The 23489-nt window shown below is 42.6% G+C and overlaps 2 protein-coding genes across 41 annotated transcripts in view; both read right to left on the reverse strand.

Annotated features, from left to right (window-relative positions):
- Nucleotides 1-14300: 14300 nt before the first annotated feature.
- Nucleotides 14301-18916, reverse strand: HAX1 (HCLS1 associated protein X-1). Its single transcript, XM_001366272.4, has 7 exons — nt 17313-18916; nt 16556-16806; nt 16180-16367; nt 15554-15605; nt 15279-15385; nt 15099-15189; nt 14301-14585 (listed from the first exon to the last, which is right to left on the reverse strand). Exons 1-7 carry the CDS (start codon nt 17363-17365, stop codon nt 14503-14505), a joined length of 825 nt encoding a protein of 274 aa, XP_001366309.1. The 5' UTR covers nt 17366-18916; the 3' UTR covers nt 14301-14502.
- Nucleotides 18917-19261: 345 nt separating this feature from the next.
- UBAP2L (ubiquitin associated protein 2 like) overlaps nt 19262-23489 on the reverse strand; it is a 49026-nt gene continuing 44798 nt past the window's right edge. For 13 of the 40 annotated variants that reach the window (XM_056816339.1, XM_056816358.1, XM_056816341.1 and 10 more), the window contains 4 exons: nt 22376-22443; nt 21375-21572; nt 20916-20966; nt 19413-20046 (listed from right to left, as the gene is read on the reverse strand). In XM_056816339.1, coding sequence (XP_056672317.1) covers nt 19951-20046; nt 20916-20966; nt 21375-21572; nt 22376-22443 — 413 coding nt within the window. In that variant the 3' untranslated portion in view covers nt 19413-19950. Of the gene's footprint in view, nt 19386-19412; nt 20290-20915; nt 20967-21374; nt 21573-22375; nt 22444-23489 lie in introns of those variants that run through there. The other 27 variants (XM_001366165.4, XM_001366105.4, XM_056816365.1 and 24 more) reach the window with 10 other exon arrangements.

Raw genomic sequence — 23489 nt, forward strand, 5'->3', positions numbered from 1 at the left:
CAGAATCATAATAATAGAAGCACAAAATAACAGTTGCCACATATTGTCTTTTCTTCAATTGATCTCTTCACTTGAACCCCAAAGATGGCTACCCTTATTCAGGGGTTCCAACTGTCAACCCCCTTGCAATTGGTTAAGAGGGATTATTTTTGAAACTGGGATGCCAAAACTGAACTAGTGGGGAATCAGGAACCAAAGTTTTACAGGTAACTGAAAGGGAGGGAACAGATAAAGAGAAACATCATTTCCCTCCCAGGCAGAGCTGTCCCAGAGAAAATGGAGTTGGATCTCTGACCAGAACTGAAGGATAAGAGAAAATCCCCTTCAATCTCTGTTACTATTCTCTTCTTTAGCTGATTATTGTCTATGATCCCCTTAGTACATTGAAGATGTTCCTTAGTAAGTTAAAAGATCTATTTATTAGAGGATAGGTTTGGTATAGTAGGTTAGGGAAGAGGGAACAGGAAGTCTCTACTCTATTTTCCACCTAGAGTTTCTTCAGGGATTAAAGTTCAGGTCTAGGGACTAAGTACCAGAAGACCTTAAGATCTTTGTGTATTCAATATGATGTATTTTCTTGAGACAGAGATATAGCTTTTGAAGGAAATGTTCTGATGGATAAGCTATTGCCTTCCCCAAAGGGAAAAAGTCTCTATCCAACAACTATAAAGACAGATGGTTAGTCTGGATCTCTTCAGTTCAACGAGGGATTTGTAGCCAGATAAGCTCAGTGAGATTTACACCTTTCCTCCTCAGTTCAGAAGGAAAAAAGGGTGTATCCCCAACTGTTTACCTGCTTTTCTTAGCTGAAGATTCCATTCCCATCCCCCATTGGAAGCCAGAGTTCTATCTCCTTTTTGCATGAGAAAACACTGCAAAATCCAGTCCTTGTATTTCCTTCAGTATCTCTCTCTATTTCACAGTATGTATGAAGGGAAGATTCAAGGTAAATGGAATGAAATTAGTTGAAATGATCATGGAATAGTCCAGGAGGGGGTAGGGTAGAATGGTTAACTACATGGAGGAGGAATGAGTAGAGGAACTGCTACAGAGGCTGGTATTACTAGAACTCTACTTTCATCAGATCTGGGTTAAAGAGAGAACAACATACACAATTAGAAAAGTAAAAATCTTCTTAAAATACAAAGAAACAGAAGAGAAAGGGGGTGGGATAAGGGAGAAAATGAGAGTTCCCTTGGGGAACTGAGATAATAAGAGAAGAAAAGGATGGTGAAGGGCATAAGTAAAGGGAGTGAAGAAAGGAATACCTAGAGGGGAGATATGAAGAGGTAGGGGGGTAAAGTGAGGGAATAACTGAGAGACTCTTAGGAAAAGAAAGGGGTGGGATTTTTAGAATCAAACTCATATCAAGAAGTATAAGGCCATGGTTGTGGAGATAAGGAAGGGATTTTTGGAAAGGTGGAGAAAATAAGAATTAAAAGTTAAGAGGGGAGAGACCAGGAATATCTAGAGAACCCTCACACACCTGCATGAGGCTAGTATTAGATCTAAGTTTGAGTATGCACATAATTCAAACATAGTTTCTGATGGGACAACAATATTTTAGAGAGCATGAATGTTCTGCAAAAGTCTTACTTTAATACTCATTATACTATGGAGGTAGCCTTGTATTCCAGAGAGGTTGTGGCATTGGAACAAAAGTTCCACTGGGTATGACCAAGCTGGAAAGACTTTGTTTTGGAAAAGTATGGTCCTGACAACAGATTATGTCTACTGCCTAAGGATCAATCTAGTTAAATATGGCCCTGGTAATGTGTGTTAATAGAGAACCAGATGATTTAAGTTGACCAAAATAAATGCTGATGGTAACATAGAGAAACAGGTCCAATATTACATTGCTAGAGTAGCTATGCATTGGTTTTTAGAATTTAAGATGGAGATGTACATTAAGAGCCATAAAGCTATTTATGCTCATTGACTTAAAGATCCCATTATTAGGATTTGGCCCTAAGAGTGTTATTGAGATGGCAAAAAGATGTGTATGTATGAAAATATTCATGCAAGCTTTATTGGTAATGACAAAATAACTGGGAATAAGACAAATGCAATGACTTGGAGAAATGGCTGAATAAATTGTGGTATTTGAATGTAATGGATTGTATTATGTTATCAAAAATGACAAATATTAGAAAGGTAAAGAAACTAGCCCTGGCTTTCTATCCACTGAGCCACCAAGCTGTCCCTTCTTTTTTTTTTCTTTTAAGAGTGTAAGTATAGTGGCTCTACTGTCCTTGACAGAGAAAATTTTGTTATAAAAATCTCTGCAGATCTTTTCCATTTTTCTTGCTTCCTCTTCTCATTCCATTTTTATCCTTAAATATACTTATGATAACTTTGCTTAGTTGAATATCTTGCTAAGCTTTCTTTAAACTTATTCTTTATTGCTTTTTTTTCTCATTATCCTCTATCAGTTTTAGTTATAAGATTTGACAAATGAGATTATATTCTAAATTTATATTGCTTTAGGTAACCATATCTCTTTACTTGATTCAGGTATTTGCTAATTAATAAGTGCTTTTTAAGCTCTTTGTCTCCTTATTATGAAAAGCAATTTATATCAGCTAAACTTCTATATAAAAGTATTATGAATGTGACAATATATGTATAACCTAGATCAAATTGCTTGCCAGCCCTGGAAAGGGGAGGGAAAGGAGGGAGAGAGAGAGAGAGAGAGGCAGTTTGGAACATATAACTTTGAAAAATTTATGTGGAAATTTGTTATTACATATAATTGATAAAAAATAAAATATCTTTATAAAAATACACATGCTTTAATTAAAAATGCTTTATTGCTAAAAATGCTAACCATCAAAAATGATTATAAATTATATCAATGTTATTTTTGCTGTTAATTATATATTTTTTCATCATCAATAGTTTAAATAATTAATAGTTGAGTTTTCTCAAATGAGTGCTACGGATTTTTCTCATTTTCATTATTCCATCATTTTTACTAATTCTGATCTTTGCTCTGATAAATTGGTAGTCTGGTTGGAAATACACAACTGATTTAGCAATGATTCCATAGAAGAATGGAAAAAAATACTGAATGTTGAATACTTGGAGTCAAATTCTGCTTCTACCATTATCTCTGTGACTTGGAATAATTTATGTAATCTCTCTGGGACTCAGTTCTCTTCTATAAAATGAGTGCATTGAATTAAACAGCCTCTAGAATTATGCTAACTCTAAAATTATGATCCTTTGTCAATAATAAATCTTTCAAAGGGCAGCACAGTGGATAGAGCACCAAGTCTGGAGTTGGGAATACCTGTGTTCAAATCAGACCTCAGATACTTCCTGGACATGTGACTCTAAGTCATTTAACCCCCATTGTCTAGTCCTGTGTTGGCAAACCTATGGCATGTATACAGGAGGGGGCTGCTCCCTTCATCCTCTTCACCATGCTTGAGGACATTTCTCACATGACCTGCCCAGCAGCCCAATGGGATTGCTTCCTTCTTCCCCTGTCTGGGGGGAAGGAGGGAGTTCAAATGCAGTGTAAGGATGCAGTTTGGGCACTTGGCCTCTAAAAGGTTCACCATCACTGACCTGGCCCTTATCACTCTTCTGCCTTAGAACCAATATTCAGTATCAATTCTAAGACAAAAGGTAAGGGTTTAAAAATAATAATAATAAAAAGTCTTCCACTGTCTGTTAAAATGTAATCCTTTTCATTTTTTTATGATAGTAGTTCATGCTCACCATATCTAGTGCTTACCAATTATTTTCTCAAAGAAATATGTGTATATACAAAAATATTCATAGAAGCTTTGTTTGTTATGACAAAATAACTTTCTCCACAGTCTAAAAGTCATTGGCTTCTCATATTGCTTCTTTCTGACCCAGCCCTTCCTTTTAATTCCTCTCTTTTCCCCCAATCTTATTCTGACCTCATCAGGCACTGGGATTTAATTTGTGGAACATTAGTGAGTTCTTAATATCTTTATCCTTTTATCCTCTGCAACTAATGTTGGTGCATAAATTACAATTATTTTCACAGTAGACTTTTTTTTAACCTTTACTTTCCATCTTAGAATTAATGCTATATATTGGTTCCAAGACAGAAAAGTGATAAGGGCTCAGCAATTAGGATTAAGTGACTTGTCCAGGGTCACACAGCAAGAAAGTGTGAAGAGTGAACCAAACTTTGTCTATCAATCAGCAACTTTTAAATTAATCAATCAAAAACTTAAGCACCCCTACTTAACACTAAGCAAGAGAATTCAGCCACTTACTAGAGTAAGCTCACATCTCTAAAGGCTACTGCCACCCCACTTAGTTAATGCCTGGCAAATTGAAAGTCTGTAATTGGTTCCCATAAAGTGGAAGAAGGGACAGGAAGTGACGTGGGAAAAGGACTATAAAAAGTCCTGAAATTACTATCCAGAGAGCTCCTTTTGACTTCTTCTTTAGAGGTGGCTTCTCCTTTGGACTGCTTCTTTGGAGGACTTTGCCTCTTGGACTTCTCCTTGGGAGTTCATCTTCAGAGACTCTGCATCATGAGCTGGGTGAGCAGCTGGCCTACCTTTCCTGGCTTCTAGAGAGATTGGTTCTGGAGAGGTCTTCCTTTCCTGGAGGAGGCTGTGTTGGTGGAACCCTTGCTGAAAAAACCACCAGGTCTTCTGGCTGAAGATTACTGAGCCCTGAAGCCCTGCCTGGGGCTAAGCCAGACACCACTGGAGCAACACTTAGGGTGGTAGGTGTAAGAGTTAAAATTAAGGGTTTACAGTTTCTGAGAGTATGAACTCTTAAAAGAATTCACAAGTTTCTGACTGAGTTACAAAAAAGGGTGGAGCTCTCCAAGTATCCTGCTGGCTTCTCTCCTAGCACTAGGTAGGGTGTGAATTTCAAGTTTGTATTGATTCAATCAAAAGGTAGGCAAAAGAGAGTTAATCCTGTCTTCACAATCTAGTGAGGTACTTAAGTTAGTGTACTTCTACCCCTTTGTAAATAAAGCTAATAAAAGCCATTTTGACTTAAGCTATAATATTTTTAAATCAGTCACCACAATATTACTTTAAAACTTTCATATTAGCATAAAACCCTAAATTTTATATTCTTCTTGCAAAAGCATCTGAGGCCAAATTTGAATACAGCACCTCCTTTCTCTAGACCTATTTCTCAATATGCCAAGCCAACTAGCTTCCCCCTCATGGTAGACTTTTTGCAAATGCTTTTCATGAGAACCATAATACCAAATCACAAAATTTCATGAAATATTTATTGATTTCTCTGGGTATAAGACCAACTCTATTTCTTCTTCTTCTTCTTCTTCTTCTTCTTCTTCTTCTTCTTCTTCTTCTTCTTCTTCTTCTTCTTCTTCTTCTTTCTTCTTCTTCTTCTTCTTCTTCTTCCTCTTCCTCTTCCTCTTCTTCTTCTTCTTCTTCTTTCTTCTTCTTCTTCTTCTTCTTCTTTCTTCTTCTTCTTCTTCTTCCTCTTCTTCTTCTTCTTCTTCTTCTTCCTCTTCCTCTTCCTCTTCTTCTTCTCCTTCTCCTTCTCCTTCTCCTTCTCCTTCTCCTTCTCCTTCTCCTTCTCCTTCTCCTTCTCCTTCTCCTTCTTCTTCTTCTTCTTCTTCTTCTTCTTCTTCTTCTTCTTCTTCTTCTTCTTCTTCTTCTTCTTCTTCTTCTTCTTCTTCTTCTTCTTCTTCTTCTTCTTCTTCTTCTTCTTCTCCTTCTTCTTCTCCTTCTCCTCCTTCTCCTCCTCCTCCTCCTCTTCCACCTTCTCTCTCTCTCTCTTTCCCCCTCTTCTTTCTCCTTCTTCATCCTCCTCCTCCTCCTCCTCCTTCTTCTTTTCCTTTTTTTTTGCCTTTCCAAGGAGCCCCTGTGAATAATCCTTTCAATTAATTGCAATTTCCTTTTTTCTTCTGACTTCATTTATAGCAAGAATGCAAATATGGATAGGATTCAGTTCCTTCAGTGGCATAGCCACTCAGTGGTCATACTATAAAGGTTAAAGTTAATGGTTGGATAATGATTATATAAAATTGTGTGGTTTCCAGTGTTTATTATATCTTGAGTCAAAATTTTATTTACAAATATTTACAAATAGAGAGAAAGCAATAAAGAAGAGAAATTTGAGGGGGATAGAGAAGTTATCTATCCTATCAACCTAAATGTTTTGCTCTGGATCTGCTTAATCCAGGCAGAGATTAATTAGATCTCAACCAGGAAAGTAGTGAGTAACCACACAGACTCCTCCAAGATGGAAGCTAGTCTCTCCAGAAGCTAGGAAAGGGGTCAGCCTTTTACTCACCCATCAAAGAAATCCAAGAGTCAGAGTTCAAATAGAAGTGGAGCTTTGAGCCCACAATCCAAGCAGACGTCTCCAGCAAAACTCCCTAGAAGAGTTTCTTCAGACTATCTTCTCAAAGACAATCTGCCCTCAAGAAGTTCAGGGATTGCTTTTTATGGTGATTTCTTGTCCATTCCCCTCTTCAGAGGGGTCAGTCACACTTTCCAAATTGTCTTGCACTGCCTAGGGGGAAATGTCTGTAGGATCAACTTCTCACCTGAAGGTTAAGTTCTGATCAAAAAAGGTTCAGTTTCCTGACTTGATTAAATTTCTAAGGGTGTGAATTCTCTAAGTGCCTTGCTAACTTCTCACCTATTACTAAGTAAGGTATTTAATCTTTTGTTGATTCAATTCAAAAGTAGACAAGGGGGAGTTAATCCTTTCAGTCTAGTCAGGCATTATGTAGGGGTACTTAAGTTAGTGTTAACTCAGGATAGACAATAGAGTAAAGAATTCTCTTTCACAATATACAGGACAAGGATCTCACATTTAGTTTGCCAACTTCCTAAAGTTTATAGATGCTCTAAAAATTGCTTAATTCTAAAGCAACTTCTGAAACATTTTCTACCACTCTTCTACTCTGTCAGTGCTTGGTACATGGGGTGTTTAACACTTTCATTCATTCATACCTTCAGTCTGCCACTGTCTCCATAGAAGATCAAGAAGTATCTTCAGAGAACTGAGGACCATTTTTCATTTTTATTTTATGTGTTGACATGGCTAACAAGGGCAATTAGGTGGCACAGTGGATAGAGTGTCAAGCCTAGCGTCAGGAAGATGCAAATTCAAATCCAACTTCAGACATTTACTAGCTATTGTAATATATGTCCAGAAGAAGGTCGCACACTCACACACTGGGGAACTGGAGAGAAAGGGTGAGAGAACTGCAGAAATGGAGAGAGGGAAGAGATTGATCCTCCCCTCTCTTCCCCTTGGGGAAGACAGCACTATTTGTCTTCTTGAGGGACAGAAGATGATCCCTCAGAGACTGAGTTTGGGAGGTGGAGGTTAAGGACTGGAGGAAGTCTTAGAGAAATGATCCACTACCTCCCTTCTTGATCTTAGCTGTTGCTGAGATACAGGGTAAACTTCCTGACTCTGGATCCTCCTGATATCCCAACTGCCACCTTTCCCTTTGAGACCTAGTTCACTCCTTAGCCCTGGTCTCGAACTTTTCTTCCCTTTGGGGAACAGTATGATTCCCTCCAAATCTTCAGTCTCTTTCTTTGATATCAGAAAGCAGGCAGACCTGATCTAAAGGGTAACACTTTATTCTTGAGGACACATAGGGAAGGGAGGATGGGGGTATTTGGTTGAGGAAAGTGGGAGATAGGAATTCCTATAGATTAGCAACTGACCTACCTCCAAATCCTGAGGGGTTCAGGCTATCTGCCTGACCCTACTTTGGTCAGTTTGGGGGTTTGTCCTTCCTCCTAAGCTAATCTGGCTATGAATTTAAGTTCAGGACAATTTGGGGAAAGAGAAATCTTCTCACTAGGCAGCTTTCTATAAAGTCCCAATCTACTTTTGTCTTCAGTTGTAACCAGAGAGATTTAGGGGTTCACTGGAAGGTAATCAATGTCCAGAGGGATCCTCTGTCTCAGAGGTCCTCTTCCTCTCAGACCCTCCACTCCAGGAGAGAGCTGATCAGAAGTGAACTGACAGTTTTGAATCCTCTCAGCTCCTCTGTTTCTTCCTGGAATCTTGAGTCTTCCTTACCCTTCCCCCACTTGGGTTGTTCCTTTGCCTTGCTGGATCTGACTTTTTTTGTCTTTTGCAACTTCTCTCTTATACTATGTCACCCTAGACAAGTTACTTCACTCTGTTTGCCTCGATTTCCTTATCTGCAAAATGAGCTGGAGAAGAAAATGGCAAACTACTCCAAAAAAAACCCACAATAAAGGTCACAAAGAATTCAACATGACTGAAACAACTGAACAAGTAATGCAGCTAAAGAATTGATTATCTAATAGCCCTGTAGAAATAAAGTTTGCCTTCATGTTTGTTTCAACTTCATTTCACTTGGGCAAAAATAATAAGATCTGGCATCAGCTGGTACTTTCCAGGTGTACTTTTTCACATGTTAATTTTTTAACCCTTACCTTCCATCTTAGAATCAATTTTGTATATTGGTTCCAAGGCAGAAGAGCAGTAAAGGCTGGTCAATGAGGGTTAAGTGACTTGCCCAGAGTCACACTCCTAGGAAGTCTCTGAGATCAGATTTTAACCTAGGACCTCCCATCTCTGGGTCTGCCTCTCAGACTACTAAGCCACCCAGCTAACCCTCTCACATGTTAATTAGACAATTACATCCTTATCACATGCCTGGGTGGGAAATGGGGCAGGCATTATTCCTACTTAACAAAGAAACTGAGGCCAGTTTCCATTTCTGTATGACCACTGAATGGTACTGGGGGTAACAGTAGGGGAAACCATCTCCTAACTTCTACTGACTTTTTATTTTAAGAAACCAAAAGCTAGTCATAGTGATTCAAATGTAACAACAAGTAATAGAAAGACAAGGGAAATCGATCCTAGCTTTTATTGAGTTCAAAGTAGTGATACAGATGGGGAACAGAAGCAGTATTGTTACTGGGATTTTCTTATGGTTTCTGTTCTCAACTATCCTCCACTCTGACTCTCATAACTAATTTTTTTTCTTTTTTTCTTTTTCTTCTTCTTTTTTTAAGTTTTTGTTTTTTTTTTTAAACCCTTGCCTTCTGTTTTAATAGCACTTCTAAGACAGAAGAGTAGTAAGAGCTAGGCAATGGAGGTTAAGTGACTTGTCCAGAGTCACATAGCTAGGGAGTGCCTGAGGTTAGATTTGAACCCAAACTCTAAACCTGGCACTCTATCCACTGTGCTACCTAGTTGTCCCTTATATTTGCTTTTCTCTCTTAAACCTTGTCTCTTCCATAATCCTTTCCCTAATATGCCCTTCCATTTGAACACCAATTGCCTTATCTAATAGGAATAGTGAAAAATAAATTAGATTTTAAGTGAGAGGGCCTTGGGTTCAAATCCTGAATCTACCACTTAACTACATCACCTTGAAGAACCTACACTTCCTTTTATGAAAAATGAAAAAGATTTCTTGCTGAGATGGCTGCCTGGAAGGGAGATAGACTGCCCTGCTCCCAAATTTCTTTTCTAGCAAAACCTAGAATTTTACACCAATCTGAATAATCAACAAGAAATCCAGTGAGGGGCACCTAGATAGCACAGTGGATAGAGCAACAAATCTAGAGTCAGGAGGGCCTGGACCAGAGAGGGCCAGGGACATACATAGTCTTCAAGGTTCTGTGTACAGAGGTAGCAAAGGCAGAGAAGAGAGCTCCCCAGAGAAAACCCTAGCATGGTCAAAAAGCCCCAGAATGAAGACCTTAGAAGCCCTAAGAGCAAGAGCTTCATGCCAGCAACCAGCAAGGTCCATGAACACTGAAAATGGGGCTCTGAAGTTACTAGCACTTTGTTCCAAAATGTCAGAGAAGACCTTGAAGATCTAGCATCGAAAATTTTAAAACCTTGGGGACATCTAAGCCTGGCTTATACTTACTTATCTTTTGGAAGTGAAATTCAGCATAGGAACCTAGAAAACCCAGGGCAAGATCAAGCAGTGCCAAGTACCCCACCGCAAGGAGCAGCAAGGGATGGGGCCTGGCCCTGGCCCTGGCATAAAGTCCCAAATCAGGAACTAGAACTGGAAAAATGAGTAAATTTTTTAAAATGCTGATGAGAATGAAAAATTACTACAATACCCAGTGGAATTGCACGTCGACTACAGGAAAGGTGGAGGGAGGAAAGGGAGAGATAGAATATGATTCTTGTAACCAAGGAATAATTTTCTAAATTGACTAAATAAAATTTTAAAAAAAGAAAAAATTATTACAAATCCCCCACCAAAGAATTACAACTCTGTAATAACTGCAAGCAGAGACTCAAAAGAAAAATGTAGATTTTCCACAAGGACAACATGAATATGTAGAAGAGATACAAGGAACAAGGAAGATACAAGAGATACAAGAAACAAGGGATAATAAAAATAATGAAGTCAAAGCTCTGGAGGAAAAAATTGGAAAGAGAGTAATTTAGAAGAGAGAAACCACTTACCCAAGAAAAAGACTCCCTGAAAACTAGGATAAAATAGGACTCAATCACTCCACCAACAGCAAGAAATATTAGAAAATCAATATATTTAAAATATAAAGAAAAAAATTATACACACACATATGTATATATCTCTGACATGAAAAACAAATGTCTCAGGGCAGCTAGGTGGCTCAGTAGATTGAGAATCAGGCTTGGAGGCAGGAGATGCTGGTTTCAAATGTGATCTAAAACACTTCCCTTCCAGCTATGCGAGTCACTCACCTGGACATGTCACTTAATCCCAATTGCCCATCCCTTACTTCCCTTCAAAATGATACTTAGTATTGCCTCCAAGAGAGAAGATAAGGGTATTGTTTTTTTAATGTTCTGGAAAACATGTCAAGGAGAGATCATTTAAGCATTGATCTTAGAGGACTAAAGATGAAATGCACCACCATCTCCTATCCAAAAGATACTGGAATTAAAAAAGAATCTCATGTATCTTTAGACATAGGCTCTGTGTGAATTTTTTTCCCAGGACTATGTATTGTGAAGATTAAATTTAACTCTCCCCTGATTGTGAAGATTAAATTATAACCCCTGCACATGTTTAGATCTAATCACCAAAAATATAAACATTCCACGTAATCATTAAGTGGGAGGTCTGTGACCCAATTGTGCGATAGTGCGTAATGAACCAGAATCGACTGACTGCCTCCTAGGCAGTCCTAAAACAGGGCTTCAACTGTGATTGGTAGACATAGAATTAGGGGAAGGCACAGGAAGTAATGCAAGAGAAAGTGTCTTTAAAAGGGAATGACAACTTCCTGAAGGAGTTCTACTTGGAATTCTTCATTCTTTGGAGTGGAGGCTGAAGGAGAAATCTGCTGACTGGACCCGAGACCCTGTTCCTGATGAGACTGTTGGACTGACATGTGGTGAGTGAAAGAGCTGACTACTTTCCTGGATATTTTCTGAAGAAACTGAGCCTCAGGAGAGACTAGCCTCTTGAGAGTTTTTCCCCAGGTCCTCAGCTTTGCCGAGGCCAATTAAGAACAACTCTCCCTACCCAGGTTGGGCTATGGGCCGAAAGTAAATTACTTAGTGTTTAGGCTATATACCTTACCTTATCCTCTCTCTGATTTTCTTACTTCACTCTTTCTACATTTTGTAAATAAATTGTAAATAAATATCTTTGGAATAAATTAAATTCCTGGTGACCACACTCTTAAATAATCCAGTCCAACACTTTTAAAGTTAACTCCTTTCCCCCCTTACAGTATATTTGTTCTACATTTTAATTTTTGTTGTCTTAATTATTCAAGTGGGAGAGGGACAGTGGTGGGAAATTAATTCTTACAAAAATAAATTTTTAGAAAAAAAGAACCATTAGTTTAACTGAAAAATCATTTTATTGTCTAGTGATTTAAAATTTAATTTAAATTTTTAATTTTGAAAAATCATTTTTTTAAATTCACACTACATTCCAAGACATAAGTGAACATTTTCCAGATCCACTAGAACCAGTAGACAAGGTAATGATATAATCCACCAAACACCTCTTGAAAAAACTTCAAAAGGCCAAGAAATGTCATAGTCAAAACCAAAAGCTCCCATGTAAAAAAAAAAACACAAAACACCTATACATGCAAAAAGAAGCGGTTCAAGTACCAAGAGACCACAATCAATCACTTAGGACCTGGAAACCTTTACCATAAAGGAGAGGAGACCTTGGAATACAATATTTCAAAAGACAAAACAGGTTTACACCAAGAATATTTTAACCTTACAAAGATGAACCTACCCATTTAAAGATCACTGATGAAAAGAACTGAGTAGAAACTTTGAAATAGACACCAGAGTACAGAAAATCCTAGAAAGAAAAACGTATTTGAACAATCAGAAAGAGCTATAAGACTACAGTGCTAATATTCTAATAGAAGAAAAGTATTCCTGCAGAAATTCAGTGTCTTCAAAGGGATATGAGGGAGTTAAATAAAATAGGGGGCAACTAAGTGGCTCAGCAAATTGAGAGCCAGGCCTAGAGATGGGAGGTCCTAGGTTCAAATCTGGCCTCACACACTTGCTAGCTGTGTGACCCTGGGCAAGTCCCTTAACCCCCATTGCCCAATCCTTACCATTCTTCTGACTTAGAACCAATACATAGTAGTGATTCTAATATGGAAGGTAAGTGTTAAAAAAAATTTTTTTAAAGGAAGAAAAACAGATATACAGGTAGCAGACTGGTTCTGTTTCAAGGGCTTAAAGAAGAGAAAGAAGTAAGGCTAAGACATACTAGTGTAGAAAGGAGGAAGAATGAGGAAGAACTTGCTATCTTACATAATTGGGATACAGAAGTATATAGACATAAGACAGAGCATTGGGGGGGGGGGGGGGGGGCGGGGTTGGACTCCAAAAGGCTCATCTTCCTGAATTCAAATCTGGCCCCAGATAACCTATGTTACCCTGGGTAAGTCATTTAATTTTGTTTGTCTCAGTTCCTCATCTGTAAAATGAGCTGAAGAAATGCCAAACCACTCTAGGATCTTTGCCAAGAAAACCCCCATAGGGGGTCACAAAGACTCAGACATCACTGAATAAAACAAAGTTTTAATTTGAAAGGGAGAGTTCAAAGGGGAAGGGACTAAGAAATACAATCTAAAAGGGTACCTTAAATTGCCCCTTAAACAACTGTGGAATGAATAAATTGTGACATATAGATATACTGGAATATTATTGTATTGTTAAGAAATGTTGAAGAGAGGTAATTTTGAAAATCTTGTGTAGTATGAATTCATACAGGGTAAAATAAACAGAACTGGGAGACCAATTTATATGAGGAAATATTGTACAGAAAATCCACTCAGGAAGACCCAAGAATAGAGCCACATCCAATATCTCCAGAGGACTTACAATAAAGTATATTATCCATTTTCTGACAGAAAGGTGTTGGACACAAGGTGCAGAAATATATATTTTAAAGATCCTTGCCTTCTGATAGAATCATTTCTAAGGCAGAAGAGCAGTAAGAGTTAGGTCATAAGAGTTATGATTTGTCCATGGTTGCACAGGTAAGGAGGATACATCTGAGGTCAGATTTGAACCCAAGTTCTTCCAACTCCAGGCCTCGCCCATGTTCTTCCACTGTGCTAATTGCTCCTAAAGGATAACTATTTGGGGATCTAACCACTGTAGTGGATTCATTTTGCTTGTTTATTTCAAGAGTTTTTGTTTTCTTCTTCCTCTGTTAATTAGAAAGGGAAGGTTTGATGGTGAAGGGAAGAGAACATTAGTGAAGGGGAAAAAAAAGGGCCATTAGGACATTTTTTTTATAAATGCACAGAAGATAGAACAGACAAGCAGGCCAGTTTTGAAGTTCACTGTAGAATGTTGTATCCTTTAAAAAAAATGCAAGCTGTATAAAATGGAGATTTAGGATTTGGAAGAGAATCCTTTTCACGATCTGCTAAGTGTAAGTGATATTTAAGTTTGGAGTATAAAATAGATAAAATGGAGATTCTGGCCTAATGGCCATCATCTCTTCCAGGTCCGACCCTAAGTCCCATCTTTAAACTTGAAACAACAAAGACCAAATACACTGCCTCCCTGGACTTTTTAGTCTTGTCTCCTGGTCTCCTCTGCAGGCCTTACTAAGTAGCCAGCATTTAAAAACATGTCAGTTACTTCTTACTAAATGGGCTGGGTTAGGACTATTGTGATTTTTCAAAATTTTGATGTTGGCAACTTTATTTCCTAGGAAGGAACATTCCTTACTAGGAACATTCCTACTTGACTCAAGTATAAGAATGCAAGAACATTCATTCTTGACTCTCATTCATTATGAGGTGGGAGTAAACTAAAGAGAAATGAGGAAGATTTGAAAGAGACCAAGGCAATAGCATAAATAAAGATTTTATTTTGGGGGGATGGGGAAGAGTAGATGTTACCTTTCCCTTTACCTGTCACATTCCCCACCATCCTCAGGAATCCCCCCCACTGTGGCAGGAAGAGTAGCTCAGTCATCTAATGATGTTAGGACCCCCCAGATGGTAATATATAGGAGAGAGATGGAATCCTCCATGGAGTCATCTTGGGCCATCAAGACCGGAACCATCGTCCTAGGAATGAATTCAGGATGGAGGAGCTGTCCCCCAAGTCTGGAGGCTGTGGGGTGCCTGAATCTAGAGGAGAAATGACACATGTGAGCAGGTGTCAGGTAGAGGAACTTGCATTCCAGGCACACTGACCTCTGGAAATCGCCTTTCATCTCCCCCCACCCTCACCCCAACCCCGATTTAGGCCTGTGCATAGACTTAACTCCCTTGCCTGGATGAGTCATCCCCTCCCTTCTCCCCACTAGTAACTCTGGGTACTTTATTTGTGTCCGGGTGGTTTTCCCCCTTAAGAACAGAATGGTTTCATTTTTGTCTTTATATTCCCAGGACCTGACACAGGACATGGTACACAGTAGATGCCTAATAAGTGTTTGTGGAATATATTTAATTGAGAGATGTAAAGGGAAAAAGGAAAACTGGATGGAACCAGATAGGGTGTAGGGGGGAACTTGAGTGACAGGGCAAAGGGAGAGAATAAGAGAAAGAGACCTATTAACTAAGCTTCTCTTCTGAGGGTCTTTCAGCCCTCCAGGATGGAAGCTCCTGAACAGTCAACACTGCTTCTCCTCCCCCACTCACCATCTCTATAACTGCCATCTGCTTCTCGGCGGGTCACTGTGGTTTCTTTGTGGCCCTCACTGTCGACGACAGTGCGACGCTCCTCCACCGTCTGTGGGAACAAATACCCCAATCATTTGGGATCAGAACAGATGACATTTCCATGTACCCTCCCCCCCCATCCCACCACATCTAGCTCACCCCATCTGGCCCAGTTATCTTGGTAACTGAGACACTTCTGAAGTACGATTTAGGCTGGGGCTGTAAGACTTGACCTAGGCCCTCCTTTGAAACCTGAGAATCAAGATCTGGTGGGGGAAAAAAGAGGTGTTAAAAAAGGGTTATCAGGTAATCAGGAAGCAGGCTGGAAATGCTCAGTCAGGAGCTTCGGGAAGTAAGCTGGGGTGGACGGGTATGTGTAAAAATCAGAGAAGATAATAGGGGACCCTCACAGCCCTGCCCCTTCTCAGACTTACCCTTATCCTCTTTGGTTCTAGCATCGGAGATCACTGGCCACCTGTCACCAAACTGCAAAAGGAACCACAGCTGATGAAAGGGGCCCCTTCTGAAGAGAAGTCCCCCACCCTATCACCTGCCCTGCCGCACCTTTCTGAACTACCTTCTCTATCTAAAGGCCTACTACACTACAGTGACAAGGGCACTGGATTTGCAATTAGGGGACCTAGAGCCTGGATCTTCAACTTGCTACTTCTGTGACCTTGGACAAATCACAAGGCTCAATCCTTTGGACCCATCCTTCATCTGTAAAGGCTAGCCTAAATGTAGGCTAGATGATCTCTGGAGTCCCTCTAACATCCAGTGGTCCCTCACCAAGCTTGTCCCAACTTCTACTTCTTCCTAATTTTGCCCCACTATCTTCCAGGGCCCATCATTTCCCACCCTGCCAAGTTCTTCTCCTCTCAATCCCACTCTGCCCCCAGCACATCCCAGCTCTAATGTCAAGTTGGAATATCAGACCTTCTCAAAGGCTGTGTTTTTTCCCCTCCATTAGGAGTTCCCCAAGATTGAAGAGTCTCATCCCATAGAATTTCTCCCAAGTCCATTAGGCAAGGGGGTACTGGATGGGGGAAATGGGACTCACCGAACGCAAAGGCCTCTTGGAGTCCCAGTCTGGGCCTACTTTGGGAGAGGAGTGCCCTGCTTCACTCTCTGAGCTCCCACTGAAAATCTTGGGCTGGTGACTATCTGGATACTTGAGCATCGAATCCCGGATGGTCTCCCCCTCCCTCTGCCTTTCATTTGGGGCCTCTGGCTCTGGGCCTGGGAGTTCTGCAAAAGGGGAATGGAAGATCAGTCCTGGGACAGGGGAGAGACTTGTCTTTCTTCTGCCTCCCCAAAGTCATTATTCTTCTGGTTCCCTCATATCCTTAACCTTCTTGCCCCCTAACTTTGTCCTGGCTGGAGTGATTGCCCACTAGAGAGCCCAGTTATCAAAATGCTGAGGAGGCCACACCCACCAGGGGGGCGGGACGGCAGGGTCCAGGCCCCCATATCTCCGAAAATACGGTTGAAATCCCGAATCAGTTCATCAAAGCCAAAGTTATCGTGGAAACGCATCTCATCCTCAGGGCCAAAACTGAAGCCAAAAGTGAACTCTTCCGGGGATCTGGGTCCTCCGAACCTGGCCCCCCAGGTCCCCCCTCCTTCTTCCTCCTCATCTTCATCATCCTCTTCTCTAGTCATCCCTCCAAAAAAGGGATCCCTGCGCCTGGGAGGTAGAGAAAGGTCCACAAAGATCTTTGAAGGACAATTACCCCAAACCAGCCCTGGAGGGGCAAAGGATCATGGGGAGGGCTGGGAGCAGTGGGGCCGTTAGATGTTTTGTGTATTTGTGTTTACAACAGACGGTAGTGATCCATTCATCATCCCCAACTTCCACCTACATCACTCTCTCACAGCACCCCCGAGGGTTGTTGCATCAGCTTAGGCTGTACAAGCTCCTCCTTCAGGCTGACCTCATTATTCTTGGGGGTGCGAAGTGGGGAGAACGAGTGTTTTGGGGTACACTCGATGCCCCAGTGGGGGGACGGGTGTGTGAATGTGCGTATACAAGCTTGAGAGAAAATTGTCGATACCTTGACACACCACTCTCCCATTCCACCCTCCCCACCTGTTGGCCAGATATAAGGTTTAGTCGGGATTTGGGAGTTCATGTCAGGGACCTAGGCCCCCGTCGGAAAGCCCCTCCTCAACCCGTCCAGTCCCAACTCTCACCTCTGAGGCGCCGGGAATCCGAAAAAGCCCCGGAAAAGGTCGAACAGGCTCATTCCTCAAGCGGGACTCGAACCCTCCACCTCCCCGCACCCCACGGATCCGGCGGGCACCAGACGGGGGTGCCCCGCCACACTGCCGGAAAGTGATCTTTCGCGGGGGGGGGGGGGGGGGGGGAACGCCGATTCGACCACACTGCCGGAAAGTGGTCAGCAGGTGTAGAGGGGCGGGAGATCTGGCCACCCTGCCGGAAAGCGAGGAGGGAGGACTGGCCACCCTACCGTTGATCTAAATTCTCGAGGTAGACCCGACACTGATGGAAAAGTAGCCATACTGTCGTAAAACAACCGTGAGAGTGGGCTGATGGGAAGGTGGGAGAGCTGAGGCTGGCGGGAGGCGGGACCTAAGGGGCGATAGGTTGGACTGGGCAGAACCGAGCGGAGGCGGGGCCGAGTCGGAGGGGACAGGGTTCTACTTCCGAGAAGAGGAGGCTTCGGGGCCGGCGGCTTCCCGTTTGGAAGATCTTCTCCCCATCTCGCAGAGAAGAGGCTTTCAGAGACAAGTGGCTACCAAAGTTGAATCCTTCTCTTCGTCTGTCTTTGCCCTTCTGGCCGCTTCTTGAGGGGTCCCTCCAGGGATCGCCATCCGGGGAGGCGTCGACTCAACTCTTGCTCCACGGCCCCACCCCCTTAGTGATTGACAACCCCAGTCCCTCCAGAGGCTTAGTCTCAACCGAACCCTGGGGTACCCAGCCCCACCGCGCTAAGAGGGGAAGAGGCCAGAAAGCCGCTGGTGCAACAGGAAACCCAGGACCCCCGGGGTTGAAGTAGCGGCGGGAGCTGGGGCAGGAAGGAAGAGGTCTGGGGCTCAAGCTGACCAGGAAACCTAAGCCAAAAACAGTGCAGGGCCTCAGGCACAAACCTGCATTTCGAGGGGCCCGCCTACGCCTACGCCTACGCCACCCGGCCTAGCAGTTCCCAAAGCCCTGCAGGATACTTGGGCTTGAACCCAGATCTCCTTTGGGAGAAACAAAGCAAGTACTCCGGCTAGGAGGAGCAGGGAAAGCCTCATCACAGGGGCCGATAGGACAGGGAGGAGTCCAAGCAGCCCTTCAGGGTAGCAGAAGCCGTTTGAGTCAGAACAGGCCACGAGAAGCCAAAGATTTCTTCAGTGGAAGAACACAGGGGAAACTGTGTTGTGGGGGGTGAAGCAAAACAAAACAAAATCCTCAATAGAACGGGGCCCCTCATTGGACAAGGTCCAGGCAACCATCTCTAAAGGGCCTGCCAGCTCTGACGTTCTAAAATTCTGATTCTTGTCTGGCTGGTATGTCTAAATACAGAGAGATGAACAAGATTTACCTTTTCAAGGCCCTTTCTGGCCTTATGTTCACAAAGGCAGATGGAGTCATGAGGACTGCCACCATTCTTACCATCAATTATTAAACTTTGTAGGAACTAGAAGTTTAGTTCCCATTTGGCCCATAGGGTAGCACAGATCCTAAAAGTAGGTACAATGATGAGATGGTAATAAAAGCTGAAGGGGGAGGGCAGTCAGATCGATTTATTGCTTACCCCATCCCCCCCCCATTATGTTCTCTGTTCCCATCCCTTTCCACCTAAAAAAGGGCCTCTTCCAGCACCAAGACTCACAATGAGAAAAGTTCAGGAGCTTCTTGGAGAGAACAGGAAGAACTATTATGATCCATACTCCCAAGAAAACCACAAAAAATGGTTCTGCCCGTGTAGTATATCCTACTCCTGGGTGCTTCCCAAGTAATGTTTAGAGCAGTCCATGTTCCACTGCTTTTCTGTCTGAAAACACTTGTTTTCAACCCAATTTCTCCCCCTTGTCCTCGGCACTCCCTAGTTTAACACTAAGGTGAGATGCTTCTGAGAACTGAGCTGAATGACTCTTAGGGTCAGGAAGAAGGGGACACCGGCACATCATGGTTAGGAGTTGTTAAAGGGCGAAGATTTCATTTTATTCCACTGCCTTCGGAGCCTGCTAGTGGAGGCTCAGTTGGTACAGTAATACTTATTCACCCAGCTGGTCATCAGGGAGACTGAGGACATCCTAGACGAAGCAAGAATGGGCAGAGGCTGAAGGTAGAGGTTTTCTTTTTATATATACAAGACACATTAATCCATTAAATTTGAGGACACAGTACAAAAAAAAACCACTTCAACTAATTCATCTGACAATTCTGTTCATATTCATGACGTTTTTTTGTTTTGTTTTCCTAATAATAAAAAGGGAGACTTAGGGCTGATGGGCTGATGATATCTATTTGGGGTCCTCTCCCCCAGCCACTTCCCACCACCAGGGTGAGCAGGAAGAGGAAGAGGAAGGCCAGAGCCCACAGCAAAGAGTTTCATAATCTTGAATGCAAGGGTAGTGTGGGGAGAGAAGAAAAAAGAGAAAGGAAAAAAAATACAAATCCTATATTACATACAAGAGGATAGGTAGGAGAGGAAAGAAATGGGCCTTCAGAAGTGAAGCTGAGGCCTGGGGCAGGCTGCGGGGGGCAGCAGGACCCTCCGCTCCACGTGCTTTTGTGTTGTAGCTGTTTCCTTAGGTGTCAGGCTGAGAGGCCCTCTCGGCAGGTAGGGGGGCCAAGGAGGTGAAGAGGGCCAGGGCCTCAGTTGGCCCCCCAGCTGTAGCTGTTGTAGGCAGACTTGCTGCTCTGGGGCTTCTGCGGGATGGAGCTGGTCTGGCTACGTTGCCCGCTGCCCGTCTGCAGGGAAGGGATGTTGGGGGGGGGGGGGGGGGAGACAGGGAGGAGAAAGGAGGCCAGTTAGCAGAGACCTTTGGGTGGGAAGGCCTGGGAACTGTCATGTTCCTCCATTTCTCCTCCTGCCAAAAGATCATTCAGAGGCTACACTCTCCCTTAAGCCCTTAATCCAAAGAAGTTGTTGTCTGCATAATCGGTGGAACCCTTGGAAGTTCTAGTCCCTCTCCGGTCAGCAAAAGCACAATTCTGATTTCAAGACAAGAAGAAAATGCAGAGGGCAAGACACCTTCAGAGCTCATCTAAGGGACTACATCATTTCTGCTCATTCTTCATCCTACCCCACCAACCCACCAAAAAGCCCATTCATCTGGAAAGAGACTCTCAGATGAGTGGTTAAAATTGCTAGTTTAATTGGCTGATTCCCCTACGACTTTATTTGCAAAACTGCCTTAGAAAACAAGGAGCACACTGCTTTCAGCTGTGGAGATATAGGGCATATATATATATAACAGAATAGGCTCCACAACATCCCTCCCACCCCAATCATATCTCTGGACCCCTATATACTTAAGCAGGGTTGGGGGGAGACTTGTCTAAGGCCTCCAAGATTTAGATGCTTTCCCAAGAACCCTATCCATACTAGTAGCCAAGTGCCTTCTACAGTTGGGAAGAGAGAAAAAGGAGAGGAGGAGAAGGGAAGGGGAGGCCGGAGAGCCCAGCAAGGTGTATGTGTGTGTGTCTATGTGTGTCTGTGTATCCCGATTTGTGGCCGCGCAATCTCTCTTCTCCTTGATTTCCCTGGGACTGTGGCAGGTGGGGTTTGGGGCTGGCAGGGGGTAGGTACAATTATATCATTCAGAGAGTTTCATTACCTGCTCCTCCTGCTGGCGCTGGCAACAGAGAATCATCTGCAAATATGGTAGCTGAGGCAGAACCAGGATATATGGAAAATAAAGGGACAAACTTTGACAATAGAAATCCATGGTTAGAAGGGAAAGCTATAGTGGCAGGAATGGGGAAGGGTGGGGCATGGTCCAGGGCTATTGGGAAAATATAGGGGATAAAGTGTGCCACAGTGGGGAGGAGACTTAAAACCCCTCCAAGTAGCTACTGGGCTGAGCAAAAAGCTCCCCAACCTGGCCCCCTCTCTGTCAACTCCCTTGCCGGCCGCTTGTGTCGTGTGCGCTTGTGTCTGTGTGTGTTGTGTGCCCATGGCCGGCGCTGGGGATAGATGGGGAAAGGGAAGGGAAGAGGGAAGGGGGAGGCAGCTTAAGGAGTGGGAGGGAAAGGATCAGTGGGGGAAGAAAGACAAGAGGGGAATGGTGTTTTACCTGGCCATCCTGCTGCAGGTGGTGGTGGAGGATCTGGGAGTGTGGCTGCTGATGGGGGGTCAGGATGTGCATAAAAGGGGCTGGTGGATAGGCAGCGGCTGTGGCCGGATTGATGGGCCCTCCACTCCCCAGGGCTGAAGGCAAGTTGAAGGAGGCAGCAGGAGTCCCAGAATGAAAACCTTGTTTCTCAAAGGACTGCTGTTCAAGGATAAGGGAAAGCACAATGGAATCAAACAAGGACATTCCTGATTACTCCTGATTCTCTATCTTGTAACACTTCATTCTTCATTTTTGGTACTTCTTTGAATTAAACCAGAAACTCCCAAGAAACCAATATCCATAACTTCCATTGTTTTTTATTCTTGCACATCAGGTAATGTAACTATACATTAAAAGTACCAATGATACTCACTGAATTAATTTAGGATTGTTATGCATAAGGGTAGGTAGCAGTCAGAACTACTTTTGAGTTCTTAGAAGAAATGGAATAGTTGGAAAATTCTTAGGTCCTGAAAGCTTGACCATGGATATCTCCCTGAAATCTCTAGCAAATTATAGAAAACTGACATCACTGGGGAACAGTGAATAAAAAAATCAAATCCACAGATAATCTAGAAGTTTTCTTCAGCTACTAAGGTCCTCTTTCTATTTCCCTACTATCACTTTCTTTCTATATTCATCTACTTTGGGAATGACAGGGGCCAAAAATCAAAGTGGGTGAGAGCCATAACAATCTCAGTCAGTTGAAGGATTACTGAGACTTGGCTCCCCTTCATCTTTACTTGCCATTTCTACTCTTTCATTTAATTATGAAGAGGTAAGAAGGAGCAAAAAATTATCAACCCTTAGAGAAGAATTAATTTTTTTAAATTTGCTTGTCCTAATCCAAGAACTCAGGTCTCTTGACACCAAGCTTAAGGCCTACCCTTCACCCCTGTCACAACACACTATTCTCTACCAGTATCTTTTCTCTACCTCTGCTGAATGGGCTAAGAAGTTACCTGAGTTTTGGAGTACACAGAACCCGAAATATCTGGCACGCCTGTATTACTGGAGGTGACTGACACACCTGAAAAAGAAAGAGATAGGAGGGTTAACATAACTGACTGTCCTTTACCCTGGTCCCTGAGTTAAGTGGGAGTGAGAAGTGGATGAATAGGGATGGTCAAGGTAATGATATCTGAGATTCTTCCAACTAAGTCATTGCAGGGGAAGCTTCAGTCCAGTTCTAAGTAATGAGCCCATAATACAAGGGCTCCTTAAGAATTAGCTTGGCTTGTCCAAGTAAGGGGTAAAAGGTGAAAGTCCAGCTTCCAGTGAAGCCTATATCCAGACCAGAGTAACATGAACAATCTCCAGGACCCTCTGTCCCAAATCCCAACAGGAATTCAATTGCTGTTAAAGTTAACTTAAAAATCATCTCACCCTTCCACTTTTCCACCCAATTATGTCTACCTCAGCAGGCTCCAAAGCTCTATCCAAGTACCAAGGGAATTCCTGGGCCCCAGAGCCAGGTCAAGGTGAATGCCAAAACAGAAGAGGCCAACTCGGGACTCAGCCTCTATAACCAGTCTCCCTTACCTGACCTCCATACTCACTCAAAAGTGGTCAGTTTCAATTTACTCACCCCAATTTTCCCAAAGGCCTTGCCTCTGCTATAAGTCTACAGGTTAAACAAACTAGCACACAGATCACCATGTAGGATCCAGGGATAGAGGTCACTGTTCACATAGATTACACAATTCAAATGCAATTTAGAGTCCCATCATGTTAGTTGCTAGTTTAAAGTCAGATATCCTGTCTCACATATTCCTTCCTGACAGGAAGTCCCTCCTCCTGCAGTAGTTCCAGGGGAACCAGAGAGGGATACAAACCAACTTCTATAGTAATCAAACCACAAATAAAGCTCCCTCCACCTATATCCTTATGTATAGTTAATTTCCTATCCTATAACACATGGGGTGCTCATTCCAGGCCTAGTATCCAGGTTCTCCTTTCCATTCAAGCCCACCTTGTCAGCTTCCAGTCATCTCAAAATGGAGGCTAAATACCCCACTAAGACCTTTCCAAAAGAGAGATGGGTCATTATATCCAGAGCAATCCCTCCCCCACAAA

This window comes from Monodelphis domestica, chromosome 2 (genome assembly GCF_027887165.1).
Source record: "Monodelphis domestica isolate mMonDom1 chromosome 2, mMonDom1.pri, whole genome shotgun sequence".
NCBI lineage: Eukaryota > Metazoa > Chordata > Mammalia > Didelphimorphia > Didelphidae > Monodelphis > Monodelphis domestica.